Source organism: Carassius gibelio, chromosome A7 (genome assembly GCF_023724105.1).
Source record: "Carassius gibelio isolate Cgi1373 ecotype wild population from Czech Republic chromosome A7, carGib1.2-hapl.c, whole genome shotgun sequence".
Lineage (NCBI taxonomy): Eukaryota > Metazoa > Chordata > Actinopteri > Cypriniformes > Cyprinidae > Carassius > Carassius gibelio.
In genome coordinates, this window is record NC_068377.1 from 29,592,214 (window position 1) to 29,605,151 (window position 12,938).

Genomic DNA, 12,938 nt, shown 5'->3' on the forward strand with positions numbered 1-12,938 from the left:
ACAAAATAGCTGAATAGTATACTCCTCAAAATAAAGGTCCTAAAAGGGGTTTTTCACTGCATGCCATAAGAACCATTTTTTATTCCCCGTAGAAAAACTTTCAGGAACCGTTTTGTGAGAAGAACATTTTAATGTTATAAAGAAGTTTTCTCCTCAAACACACCAATAAAATGTAAATTGCATTGGAGAACATACTTGAAACAAAATATGTTCATGTACCCAAAAGACAGATAGCAATTGCAAATGACTTGTCCACCTGCTGTTCAGAATGGCTGACAAAGGCCATAACCTGCAAGTTTCACAACAGGTCCAAGCGTATTAAACAATCACAAAGTGAGTTGAGTGAAATATATAAAGAACTGCTATTCTTTTTGTTGTTGTTTTGGCAAATTCTTAATGGATTGAGTCCACAATGACACAGATTCCAAACAGTACATTAAACAAAAAAATGTAATTAAATTTATGCATTTAGCAGACGCTTTTATCCAAAGCGACTTACAGTACTTTCAGGCTATTCATTTTTTACCTATCATGTACATACATACATACATACATACATACATATATATATATATATATATATATATATATATATATATATATATATATATATATATATATATATACAAAATCATACGAAAGAATAAATGCATACATTTTTATTTGATTTATTAAGTGCAGTAGGCTACATAAATTAATTAAAATACTTAAATTATTTGAAACGTATACAAAAACGGTAAATAACACACATACACAAAACAACTTTAATCTACAGTGACATGCCTTAATTCAGTTTAAACTCAAATACTCAGAAATATCAATGCACATAACAGTACTCAGTGTACAACTAATATGCAATTGAAGAGGACTTTTAAACGCTTTAGGAAATGTGTCCTGTTTTACTACCCGTTCTTAAACCAAACAGGAAGTCTTTGAGATTCACCAGACCAAAGAAGTCATTTCTGATCCGTTCAGTCCATACAAGCCGCTGCGGTTATGGAACGATATGACATCGATTATTTAAGTCTGCTTATAATGTTGTTCTTTCAAAGAGGACGCAATGAAGCTCTGGCAGATGTTTATTACAACTTTATTATTGTCTTAAATTAAGACTGATAGTATTTTTCACCGGCCATATTGGTTTTCAGTAATCAGGCAGGGTTATATCAAGAATATAAATTATAAACTGCCTCTAAACGTTAAAGCTGAAGCAGATCCAGGGCAGGGTCTTTGCTCTAGGCCCTGAAGTTTATTTCCCATCACCTGACAAACCTGCATTTTTTTAATATTTAATATTTTGTTTAATAGCAGTTTTTTTCTATTCACTACGGTTTTGCATAACACTTCGTCGATCACTGAAGATGGACACAGACAAGTTTAACTATGTGTATAGTTGCGATCTGGACATAAACGTCCAACTGAAAATGTGAGTATGTTTCTGGACCTTTGTCATCGTTTTGTTTGCAGAACTGTCAAACCAGCAGAATAACAACAGAGACCGAATATATGTAATTTAACTTTTTTTTTAAATGTAAAGAGGAGGGATCTTCCTTCCACGATATCAGATCGTTGCGAATGTTGACCAAAGATGTGAGTCAGAGTCCAGCGAGAGCTTTTGTGTTTTAGGACTGTCATCTGTCTATTGACATCGTTCTTCTTTTGCCCTCGATCTTCACGAGTCTCTGTCCGTTTACATAAATAAAGATCAGATCTCTGTGTGGAGCACCGGCTGTTGTTAGACTCATTTGTGCTGTGTTCTGTCTGAGCAGAAATAGTATCTCCTTTCTGTTTGTTATTGCAGAGGCAGTCTGGAGGGCAAGAGAGAGCAGAAGAGCTATAAAGCTTTGCTTGAGGACCCCATGCTGCGATTCTCAGGACTCTATCAGGAGAGCTGCTCCGACCTGTACGTCACCTGTCAGGTGTTTGCTGAGGGCAAGCCACTCGCTCTGCCTGTACGAACGTCTTACAAAGCCTTCAGCACTCGCTGGAAGTATGTACATTTATTAACTCTTAATTTCTGTGTGTCACACTGTGGCTCAATTTATGCATGTGTGATCCAATAATGAGTCAGAGAGGGAACACAAACAAAATGTGCCAGAAATGCTTTGATGAGATATGTAGCCTATGTATTTTGTACTCTATCATCTTGCTTCGATATTTGTAAAACAAAAAAAATCCCATTGTAATACCTTCAGATTTCATTTATGCACTGTTCTAAGTCTTTTGTCACATTATCTGTGTTAGCTGGAACGAGTGGCTTCGGCTGCCAGTGAAGTACCCTGACCTGCCTCAGAGTGCCCAGGTGACTCTAACTGTTTGGGATGTGTATGGACCCGGCAGAGCCACACCTGTTGGAGGCACTACGGTCACCCTGTTTGGGAAATATGGGTAAGGGTCTAATATTTACAATGATTGTTCATCAGCCGTGTGTGTTTTGTTTCTCAGTACTCTTCATGTAATATTACTAACTGAAATATGTCATATAATTGAATGCTTTATTGCCCAGCCTTTTTTTTCCCTTCTTCTTAAGCTGAGCTGGTTCCAGAAGTATTTTTCCCATTGGGATTTCATCATGTGCACGATTTACTAATTAGTTCCCTCAATGTTCTAAAACATGCACACGATTACTATTGCATTCCCTCGATTTACTATTTCGTTCACTCGATTTATAAATTGTGCGCACAATTTACTACTTTGTAAATAGTTAATATGGGGAACGCAATAGTAATCGTGTGCACGTTTTAGTACAGTGAGGGAACAAATTAGTAAATCGTGCACACAATTTATTTATTTTTTCTTGCATGGCATGTGCGGGGCTCCGTAAGACCTAAACCTTCACGCAGTAAAATTGCTGTGCACAACAATTCTGTCCCATCAATCTCTTCTACAAGTTTGATATGTTTGTACAAAATTCAAATGTATCATCCAAATTTTTTGTAAGGTAAACACACTAGTTAATTGCGCTAGAATGCTTGGCTGAGTTGGCTAAATTCTTTAGTGGACTCACAGTGACACCACACCACACACAATGGTTTTTTGTCATACTATTTGTAATACTTCTTTTCGAATTTGTTTCAGAAACATATGATTCATGTCTTCACTCCAATGATAATTTAATTGTCTTCAAGATTTTAAATGGCATATAACCAATACATTCAGAGTCTGATTATATCAGATTAATTTGGATTAATAAAATCTGTAGTCACAGAAGAGGAGCAGCACCAGATGCCCAATATAAATGATGCCCTGTATATAGCGAGACAACATCCATTGTTGTAAGATAGAGTTCAGACACATCCTCCTCAAAATGTATGTTATTCAACTGCTTTAGAAAGTCACCCGTGTCCATTTATTATGACGGAAGATTCTCAATTAAAGGTCTCAAAATCCAATCTTTTGAGACATAGGTTCAACAGGCAATCATTTGATTCCACAATAGTGCGACCAGGCAGCTTATTTAAAGATTTATGCATCTTAGGTAACGCATATATGACGGGAGTAGCAGGATAATCTTTCGTCAAAAATTTCAAATCCAACTATGCATGTTAAATAGAAGGTGAGATGTTATTATTATTTAGGGAAGAAATTATTATTACATGGTTAGAGAGAGCAACTTGTCATGTTTTGACATTTTACCACAAAATTTTGCACCGTTTCCCTTTTATCCATCTCTCTGTCTACTAGAATGTTCCGACAGGGCATGCATGATCTGAAGGTGTGGCCGGGTGTGGAGGGTGATGGCAGTGAGCCCACTAGTACACCAGGAAGGACCAGCAGCACTCTGGCAGAGGACCAGATGGGCCGCCTGGCCAAGGTCAGTTTAGAACCCCAACTGAGACAGAGACTGGAGAAATATTCCTTTTGACACTTAATGCACATTGGGGATATGTTAAATGAAAAGTGGGTGGTGGCAGGGAGAGTTAGAGGGATATGCTGATTGTGTTTATAGATTACCCAGTTTGTGGAAAGAATGAGAATTGAGAATGTTTGTTGTTGCGAGGGAGTGTGCTTGTGTGTGCGATCTGTCAAAGGACATGTTTTAACTGCCCTCTGTTCCAGGGCCCAGATCTGGAGATACTTAGTGACGTGAGTATGAGAGAAAACAGAACGGGAATGCTGGATGTATCTGTGAGGATGTATGTGTGTATGAATGTTGGCTTGCCTCATATATACTCGTGGCCAGGATATAGGATGCGGTATATATTTAGTTTGTATAATTTGACTTACATTTTCACAAATAAGATGAGTATATTATTTTCTGTGTTTTAGACTTCGGGCATTGATATTTTTGTTGTTTGCCCTCACCAATTTTCTTTTTTTTTTGTTTGCTTTTTTGGAGAATTGTGTAGATCTTACTAAGCACAAGTGTTCCTTGGAATCTTTTATTATAACTATTAACAAATGGTAAAAAATATGGTAGGTCAAACATATACACGACATGCAAGAAAAAATAAATAAATTGTGCGCTCGAGAGAATGAATTAGTAAATTGTGCCCACTATTTATAAGTCGAGTGAATGAATTCAATAGTAATCGTGTGCAGTGTACTATTTTTTTCCTGCATGTCATGTGCGGGGCTCAGTAAACATAGCATGTTTCTTGTACATTTAATTAATTTCATACTCATGTTACAACCATGTAAAAATTGGCAAGGTTGCTAGATCAGTCATGTCTTTAATGAATAACCAGACTGTCATCCCCTTAAAAACAGTCCCACATCAAAAGGAGAATTTAGAAAAATGTACAGACTAAAAAAAAAAAAGATTTTTGTGCTGGATAATTCAAGTCAGAATGATTTGTTGTGGATGCCATAGATACAGCGTAACTTGTTTTGAAAAGGGAACATCCATTGAAATAATCATGAATGTCATGGATATGATGTTTAGCCTCTAAAACGTGTATGACTGGTTAAATAACATCCTCTCAGACACTTGCAGTCCTTTAGATGAGATGTGTTATTGTACTAACTATTACTAACTGTTTGTTTAGAAAGGGCTGAGTCATCTTGGTGTGCTACTTACTCTGGACTGGCACCCCATGAATGTCCTTTGGCTAAGGAGCATTATTGTGTGCTTATGCTGGCTGACACGCCACAGTCATATGATCGGCTAAAGGATTGTGCACACAACTTAGTTGTGTCTTGAGTTACTGATCACGCAGACATGTGTTTTCTCTAAGTTTTCTTCTCTCTTTCTTTGCCTCTGTGTCTCTCAGCTAACAAAAGCTCATCGTCAGGGTCACATGGTTAAAGTAGACTGGCTGGATCGCTTGACCTTCAGAGAGATTGAAATGATCAATGAGGTGAGTGGTTTTGGGGTAAAAAGTGTCACGATATGAAGCCACTGTAATTTTTGCTACCTCTGTGCTAAGCCCAAATGATTCGTAAAGCTTGTGTTTTTTATCTACAGAGTGAGAAGCGTAGCTCTAATTTCATGTACCTCATGGTGGAATTCCCTCGTGTCAAAAGTGGTGAAAGAGAATACAGCATTGTTTATTACGAAAAGGTATATATAACAGTTTTCTCTAGTTTTTGCTTTTAAGTCACTGATGAATCAGAATAACTCTGTTTACTTTCACTGTTAATGCATGATTCGTCTAAATGTGTTAGCCTCGCTTTTCTTCTAAAAAACCAGTAACTACTTTTTAGTTGACTCAGCTGTGGTGTAAATGTTAACTGGCTAGGTATTGTATTATGATACTGTTGTAGAGAAAGCAGCTTTTCAGAAATCTTGCACATTTTTAACAGAGCAATGTAATGCTGGTTAATACAATATATAATAACATTTAGCTAGAAGAAACTGTCCCCTACTTTCCCTACTTAGGGAATGCCTACTTTCACAGTCTAATCCATTTCAGATGGGTAAAAACAATCCCCAAATGACATTTTTCTTCTTCTTCTTGAATGTCTTGTTTTGTTACAGAAGTGAAATAGGTTGTACAGTAGATGCCATTTGTTGAATTTATATTAGTGATTAAACAAACTAAATCGCAAAGCAGTGTAGTTCACTAGTTAAAATGTTTCATGTAATAGTTCACCTACTTTATCTAGTACTTAATGGTTTTTTACATTTCTGTGGTTTTATGCCTCTCTTTCTCTCTTTACAGGATGCAGATGAATCCTCCCCTTCGCCGACCAGTTCAGATATTGTGAAAGTCCCCGACCCTCAGATGTGCATGGTGAGTGGAAAACAAAGCTAAAAAGTCAGTTATTCATGGTTAATGGGTTTGCGAATCGGCTGTTTATGTCTGTCTAATGCTGAAATGGTGGAGGAAATGTTGGCACTTGATAATGAAAAGAATAATTTCTGTTGCAGGAGAACCTTGTGGAGAGTAAGCATCATAAACTGGCTCGTAGTTTGCGCAGTGGACCATCTGACCATGATCTCAAACCTAATGCAGCCACGCGTGATCAACTCAATGTTAGTGATAAAGAGAAAAAGAAGTATACAAGGAATCTCTTCTGATGTCTTAAAAATACATACATATTTATAAATATGTATTTATCTGTTATAGATCATAGTGAGCTACCCACCCACTAAACAGCTGAGCTCTGAGGAACAGGACCTTGTGTGGAAGTTTAGATACTACCTCACCACACAAGAAAAGGTGAATGAGCACACTGAAAACCATTCAGAAGTTATAATAAGGGCACCTAAAATTGAAAAGAAGTGACAGTAAAAACATTTCGAATGATAGAAAAGATTTCTGTTTTATGGTTTCATGTCAAAATCACATTATTATTTCCACTAAAATCTTAAGCAGCACAACTCTTTTCAAATTTGATAATAACGAGAAATGATTTTGAGCACCAAATCACTGCCTTAGGGTTATAGGAGGATCATGTGACAAAGAAGACTGGAGTAATGGCTGCTGAAAATTCAGCTTTTCTATAACAAGAATAAATAACATTTTCAAATATTTTAAATTGTAATAATATTCCACAATATTATTCTCTTTACTGGATTTTAAAATGCAGCCCTGGTGAGCAGACGAAGAAACAAAAAACAAAAAATTTTTACCAACCCCATACTTTTGAAATATTCTCATTGTAGTACTTACCAGTGTTGCCCCATTGGTAACAGGCCGGTATCTCAGTTGTAGTCTGTGATCTCATCTCAAGATCTCATTGTGGGTGTTTTTTAGGCTTTGACTAAGTTCCTGAAGTGTGTGAACTGGGATCTGCCCCAGGAGGCCAAACAGGCCCTGGAGCTGCTAGGGAAGTGGCGGCCGATGGATGTGGAGGACTCCCTGGAGCTGCTGTCTTCTCAGTTCACCAACCCCACAGTCAGACGCTACGCCGTCGCGAGGCTGGAGCAGGCTGATGATGAGGTAAAGTCAGTGCATGTTAGTCAGATTGTCAGTTGTTTAGATACATTAAATTTGTAACAAATGGTATGGTAATCTTTCGGAACAACTGAAAGATTGATGCATTACAGGAACCTGATTCCTGTGTAAATACATGGAATTCTTTTTATCCTTGTAGGATCTGCTAATGTACTTGCTCCAGCTGGTGCAGGCATTGAAATATGAGAACTTCAATGACATTCAGGGTGGTTTAGAGCCTGCCAGTAAGAGAGACAGTCAAGGGGTTCTGCCAGAGAGCTCAACAATAGGAGATCTGGACAGGTCAGCTTTAACCTCACAGAACATGCACTGATTTTTCCCAAAAGCATTTCTACATTTACTATGCCCAGAATTCCAATAACTTTCAAAATCTGAATGTAAGATAGTTGGATCGTATGTACAGCTGTAATTCTAATAAAGGTAAAATGTAAAAACAGTGAGGGTTACAGTGATTTATTTTTCAGTTCCCAGATAGCACCGACCATCACTGTGATGCCCACCACGCAGAAAGGCAAAGAGGGAACAGATGGTGAGAATCTAGAGGTAAGTGTAAAAATGTTTTTTTTTTTGATGGGTAGTGGATGTGAAGATTATGTAACAGTGCATATGACCTGTGTTCCACAGCAAGATCTTTGCACCTTCCTTATATCACGTGCCTGCAAAAACTCTACACTGGCAAACTATTTATACTGGTGAGTAATGATCGAGATTTTTAGAAGTTCTGATCTTATGATGTCTACAACAGTATGCCAGTGCTGCCACCCCATATTAAAGATTTGTAAGTGACAAATTTTTGTTTCTACCGCAGGTATGTAATTGTGGAGTGTGAGGATCAGGACACACAGCAGAGAGACCCCAAAACCCATGACATGTACATCAATGTAATGCGACGGTTCAGTCAGGCTCTGCTCAAGGTACATTCACATTCATAACCCATGTGGATTATAACAAGCGAATGAAAAAATGATTCTAAGAAAAGTTAATTTTTCTTACCATTACTGCATTTATTTGATAAAAAGTTCGGTAATATTTTAAAATATTACAATATAATAAATGTTTTCGGTAACACTTTATTTTAAGGTGTCCGTTATTAATTACATGCAAGTGACCCTAAGCCAAAACCAAATCCAAACCCTAACTATATAATAAGTACATGTAGTTAATTAATATTACTCAGTACTTTTATGTACAATTACAGTGTAACAAGGACACCTTAAAATAAAGTGTAACCATGTTTTCTATTTTAAAATGTCATTTATTTTCACTGTTACATGATCCTTCAGAAACGATTTTAAAATGCTGATCTGGTGCTCGAGAAACATTTTCATCATTAATATCAATGTTGAAAATAGCTCCATAGAATGATTTCTGAAGGATCCAGTCAAACCGAAGATTGGAGTAATGTTATCTTTTCTTTGATTCTTCGATGAGCAAAAAGTTCAAAAGAACGTGTTTAAATGGTTCTTTCAGAACTGCTACAAAAAAGTGACTATAAAATGGATAGTTCCAGTCTTGATTCTGATCAAAGTTGTGGTAAATTACCCTACAAACACAAAACTTTGTTTACTTCTGTGTGTTGCTCGACAACCACTTTGTTGGAACCACAACTGTTTCTGAGGAACTACATTGTTTGGTGGAAGGATACTGTTTTTATTTATATAGTTACACTTCTGTGAAACTTTACTACTTATATGGAATAACCATTTTATAAAAGCAATAAGCCCCGTGAAGCCATGGTTTAAAATTTTGTGTCGTGCCTAACAATGCCCCTTAGCCGCTTAATATAAATATTGGTTGATAAATGTATATAAATGAAAAGTGTTTACATAAAAGATAAATAACAAGTGATGTTTATGATGTCTGTTTCCAGGGTGATAAGTGTGTGAGAGTGATGCGTTCCCTTCTGGCCGCCCAGCAGACGTTTGTAGACCGATTGGTGCAGCTCATGAAGGCCGTTCAGAGAGAGAGCGGAAACCGCAAGAAAAAGGTACAGTATGTAACACTGGGTCAGTTTTAATAGCTGCTTTAGATGATGGAATCAGTTGATCCGTGTTTTGTAAAGTTGTAAAGTTAGTTGTATCATTTCTTTCTGTCTCTGACAGACGGAGCGATTACAGAGCTTGTTGGCTGATAATGAGAAGGTGAATCTGTCCGAGATCGAGCCCATCCCTCTTCCTCTGGAGCCGCAGATCCGCATCAAAGGCATCATACCTGAGACTGCAACACTCTTTAAGGTTTTGTGCATCATACATATCAATTGCATTGTGTCACACATGCATCCCTCCACCCCTGACTTCTGTTTTCATCTCTTCCAGAGTGCGCTGATGCCAGCAAAGCTCATCTTTAAGACCGAGGATGGGGAGCAATATCCTGTCATTTTTAAACATGGAGATGACCTGAGACAGGACCAGCTCATCCTGCAGATTATTTCACTCATGGACAAGGTCTGAAGTCATTACATCTCATCACACAGTACCAAAAGTTTAATCAGTGTATGTTAATGCCACACAGAAGTCAAAATTTCTTCATTGATGTATGTTGGTTTTATATATTGCTAACACTAGTATTTTGATTTTTTAGTCATTTGTTATCAACACTTTCTCCCTGTCTTTAACAGTTGCTGAGGAAAGAGAATTTGGACCTGAAGTTGACTCCATACAAAGTTCTGGCTACCAGCACCAAACATGGTCAGTACTGCTTCACCTCTTGTGTGCAGAATAAACCCATGAGCCAGTCAAGTCACATGTGGGAGCTCATTTCACACTGGATGCGTATGATTTGTCTCCAGGTTTTATGCAGTTTGTGCAGTCAGTACCTGTGGCTGAGGTTTTGGCAACTGAAGGCAACATTCAGGTAACACAATACTTCAAGAGTTGTCAAAATGGCACATACCTACTTGTTTTGGATCTATTAAACACATTTTTCTATGTTTGTTTGAAAAAAAGTCTCATGTCTTTGTATTTCTCTTGGTTAATCTGTCTCCATGTAGAGTTTCTTCCGGAAGCACGCTCCAAATGATAAGGGACCATACGGCATCAGCTCTGAAGTCATGGACACATATGTTAAAAGCTGTGGTGAGCTTCAGTTTGTGAATCCATTAATACTTTATTTAGCTTATTATTTATTTAGTACTATAAAAATCGTCATTTTCTTGTACTAAATGAATGTATACTTTTCAGCGGGCTATTGTGTCATCACATACATCCTAGGGGTTGGAGACAGACATCTAGACAACTTGCTTCTCACAAAGACTGGTACAGTTCATAAGTGCACCACTATTTTGAATGACTTCTAATCACTGAAATGAAAAAAAAAAACTGATTGGATATGCTGATCTGTCTCTCTGGCTTGCAGGGAAGCTGTTCCATATTGATTTTGGATATATTTTGGGTCGGGACCCTAAACCCCTTCCTCCCCCCATGAAGCTGAGCAAGGAGATGGTGGAGGGGATGGGGGGCATGCAGAGTGAACAATACCAGGAGTTCAGGAAACAGTGCTACACTGCCTTCCTGCACCTGCGCAGGTCAGTTACAAATGGAAGACCTGCACCAACATTCAAAAGTTGAACTTTTTGAAATAAAATGAAGAATTCAATTGAAGAACTGAAATGAAGGTTTATGTCACACATAATACTGGAGTAATGGCTGCTGAAAATTCAGCTTTGCCATCTTATGAATAAGTTACATTTTAAAATATTTTAAAATAGATAATATTTTAAGTTGTAATAATATTTCACAATATTACTATTATTGTATTTGTATTCAAATAAATACATCCTCTGTAAGCATAACAGGCTTTTTTTTTCCAAAAACAATAAAATGTCCTATTGACCCCATGATTTTTGATAATAGTGTACTTCATTTGTGTAGTATGTCAGTAGACTAAATCACAGAAATACCACTTTTTTTTTCTCTCCCTTCATCTGCAGATACTCAAATCTCATTCTGAATCTGTTCTCTCTGATGGTGGATGCAAATATTCCAGACATTGCGCTGGAGCCTGACAAAACTGTAAAAAAAGTATGTGCGGTCCTCACATTTTGCCTCCAAATCTTCAGAGGTAAAATCAGCTGAGCAGTAAAATAAAATGATCATTCTTTGCCCGCCCACTGCAGGTTCAGGACAAGTTTCGATTGGACCTTTCAGATGAAGAGGCGGTGCATTATATGCAGAGTCTGATCGATGAGAGCGTAGGTGCTCTGTTTGCTGCAGTGGTTGAACAGATACACAAATTTGCACAGGTGTGTGTATTTTCTAATATTTTAACACTTTTTTGCCATTTTTGAAAAATCAGCATGGAAAATGGCAAAGCTTGTTGTCTTTAATGATAAATATCAGGATGTTAATAAAAATAAGCTCTGTTGGTGTTTGCATTTTTTTATGGTTGGCAGCAGTGGAGGGGTTTTTGGCCAGCGCTGCTAAATTCTGGATTACACTACACAACTTTTGCAGATTTTAGATTTTTGTCTTGATGCTAGTTGCTGTAATTGAGAGTCAGTCTTCAGATTTTGATCATTCAGAGTTCACAGATTTCACAGAAAATTGCATTGCATGTGATGGACAGACTGTGTTTTTTTTTTTTTTTTGGGTTCCATCGAGTCACAGGATATTTTGAGCTGATTTAAGAAAACATATTTCATTTGTCACCTATCAATCAGGCACATTTTCTGCTCAGATTTTCAAAGTAGTGTAGTGTATTCCAGACTGGCTATTTTTATTTACCAGTACAACAAACCCAACATGGCAGAGCATATATTGTCTTCTTTTACTAAATGTTCATGTTTGAAATCGACAGTATTGGCGCAGATGAGGTGATGTCATGGAGGCTGATGCTCACATTATCCTTGAGCAGCAGATTGATGGACTGCAGCAACAAATGAATGACGGAGAAGAAAATTGGACACGTGCCAAGTCCACACTAGGGACATCATGTTTTCACCATTCATGCACTAGGTCTTGACTCTGCTCAATATCTTTGTACATAAAAAAATTGTAATAAAATTAACTGTACATGTAAAAAAAAGAAAAGAGCCAAATAAAGATTCTAACTTTAGCATTTGTGTTTACTGTTTAGTATTCAATTTTCATTATATTCACTTTAAACTTCAAACAGTCCTGTGAAACATTTATAGTCCGTGTTAGTAGAATTCAGTTTGGTGTTTTGGTATGTTTTACAATGATAGTTCGAGAAAATGAATAATCAGTTAAATACGTAAATGAAACCCTTGACTGATACGTCTGCTACATATGGTGATTTTAAAGGTTTCTCTGGATGAGAACATGCATGTTTCCGTGTGACCCAGTTATTGAGTCACTACACCCTATGAGAAGTGTTCTCTATGGCACAGCTTATGTATAGAAATCTGCCAATGGTTTTGAACGAGAGTATAGTTATTTGAAGTTCAACATTTATTATACTTTTCTTGGACTCTTCAGGTTCTATGGATTAAATCTTGCACCCACCATCAATGTCTAAACATAAACCCACTGACCAACTCTAATGCAAGTTTTGTCTTTTAAAAACCAAAAATCATTCAATTAATTAATACTTGCAGTTATAAAGAAAGACACCAAAAATATAGATATAGTGATGAAG

General features: G+C 37.1%; 1 protein-coding gene across 1 annotated transcript; it reads left to right on the top strand.

The window, feature by feature from the left end:
- Positions 1–985: 985 nt before the first annotated feature.
- Positions 986–12,370, top strand: LOC128017119 (phosphatidylinositol 3-kinase catalytic subunit type 3-like). The gene is made up of 25 exons (XM_052602338.1): positions 986–1,426; positions 1,802–1,990; positions 2,245–2,388; positions 3,685–3,814; positions 5,214–5,300; positions 5,408–5,503; positions 6,105–6,176; positions 6,314–6,418; positions 6,513–6,605; positions 7,143–7,328; positions 7,483–7,625; positions 7,808–7,886; positions 7,968–8,035; positions 8,152–8,257; positions 9,214–9,330; positions 9,446–9,577; positions 9,659–9,787; positions 9,961–10,030; positions 10,132–10,196; positions 10,333–10,417; positions 10,523–10,597; positions 10,698–10,866; positions 11,272–11,362; positions 11,458–11,583; positions 12,138–12,370. The coding sequence occupies exons 1-25, from the start codon at positions 1,362–1,364 to the stop codon at positions 12,150–12,152; spliced, it is 2,637 nt and encodes an 878-aa protein (XP_052458298.1). The 5' UTR covers positions 986–1,361; the 3' UTR covers positions 12,153–12,370.
- Positions 12,371–12,938: the final 568 nt, after the last annotated feature.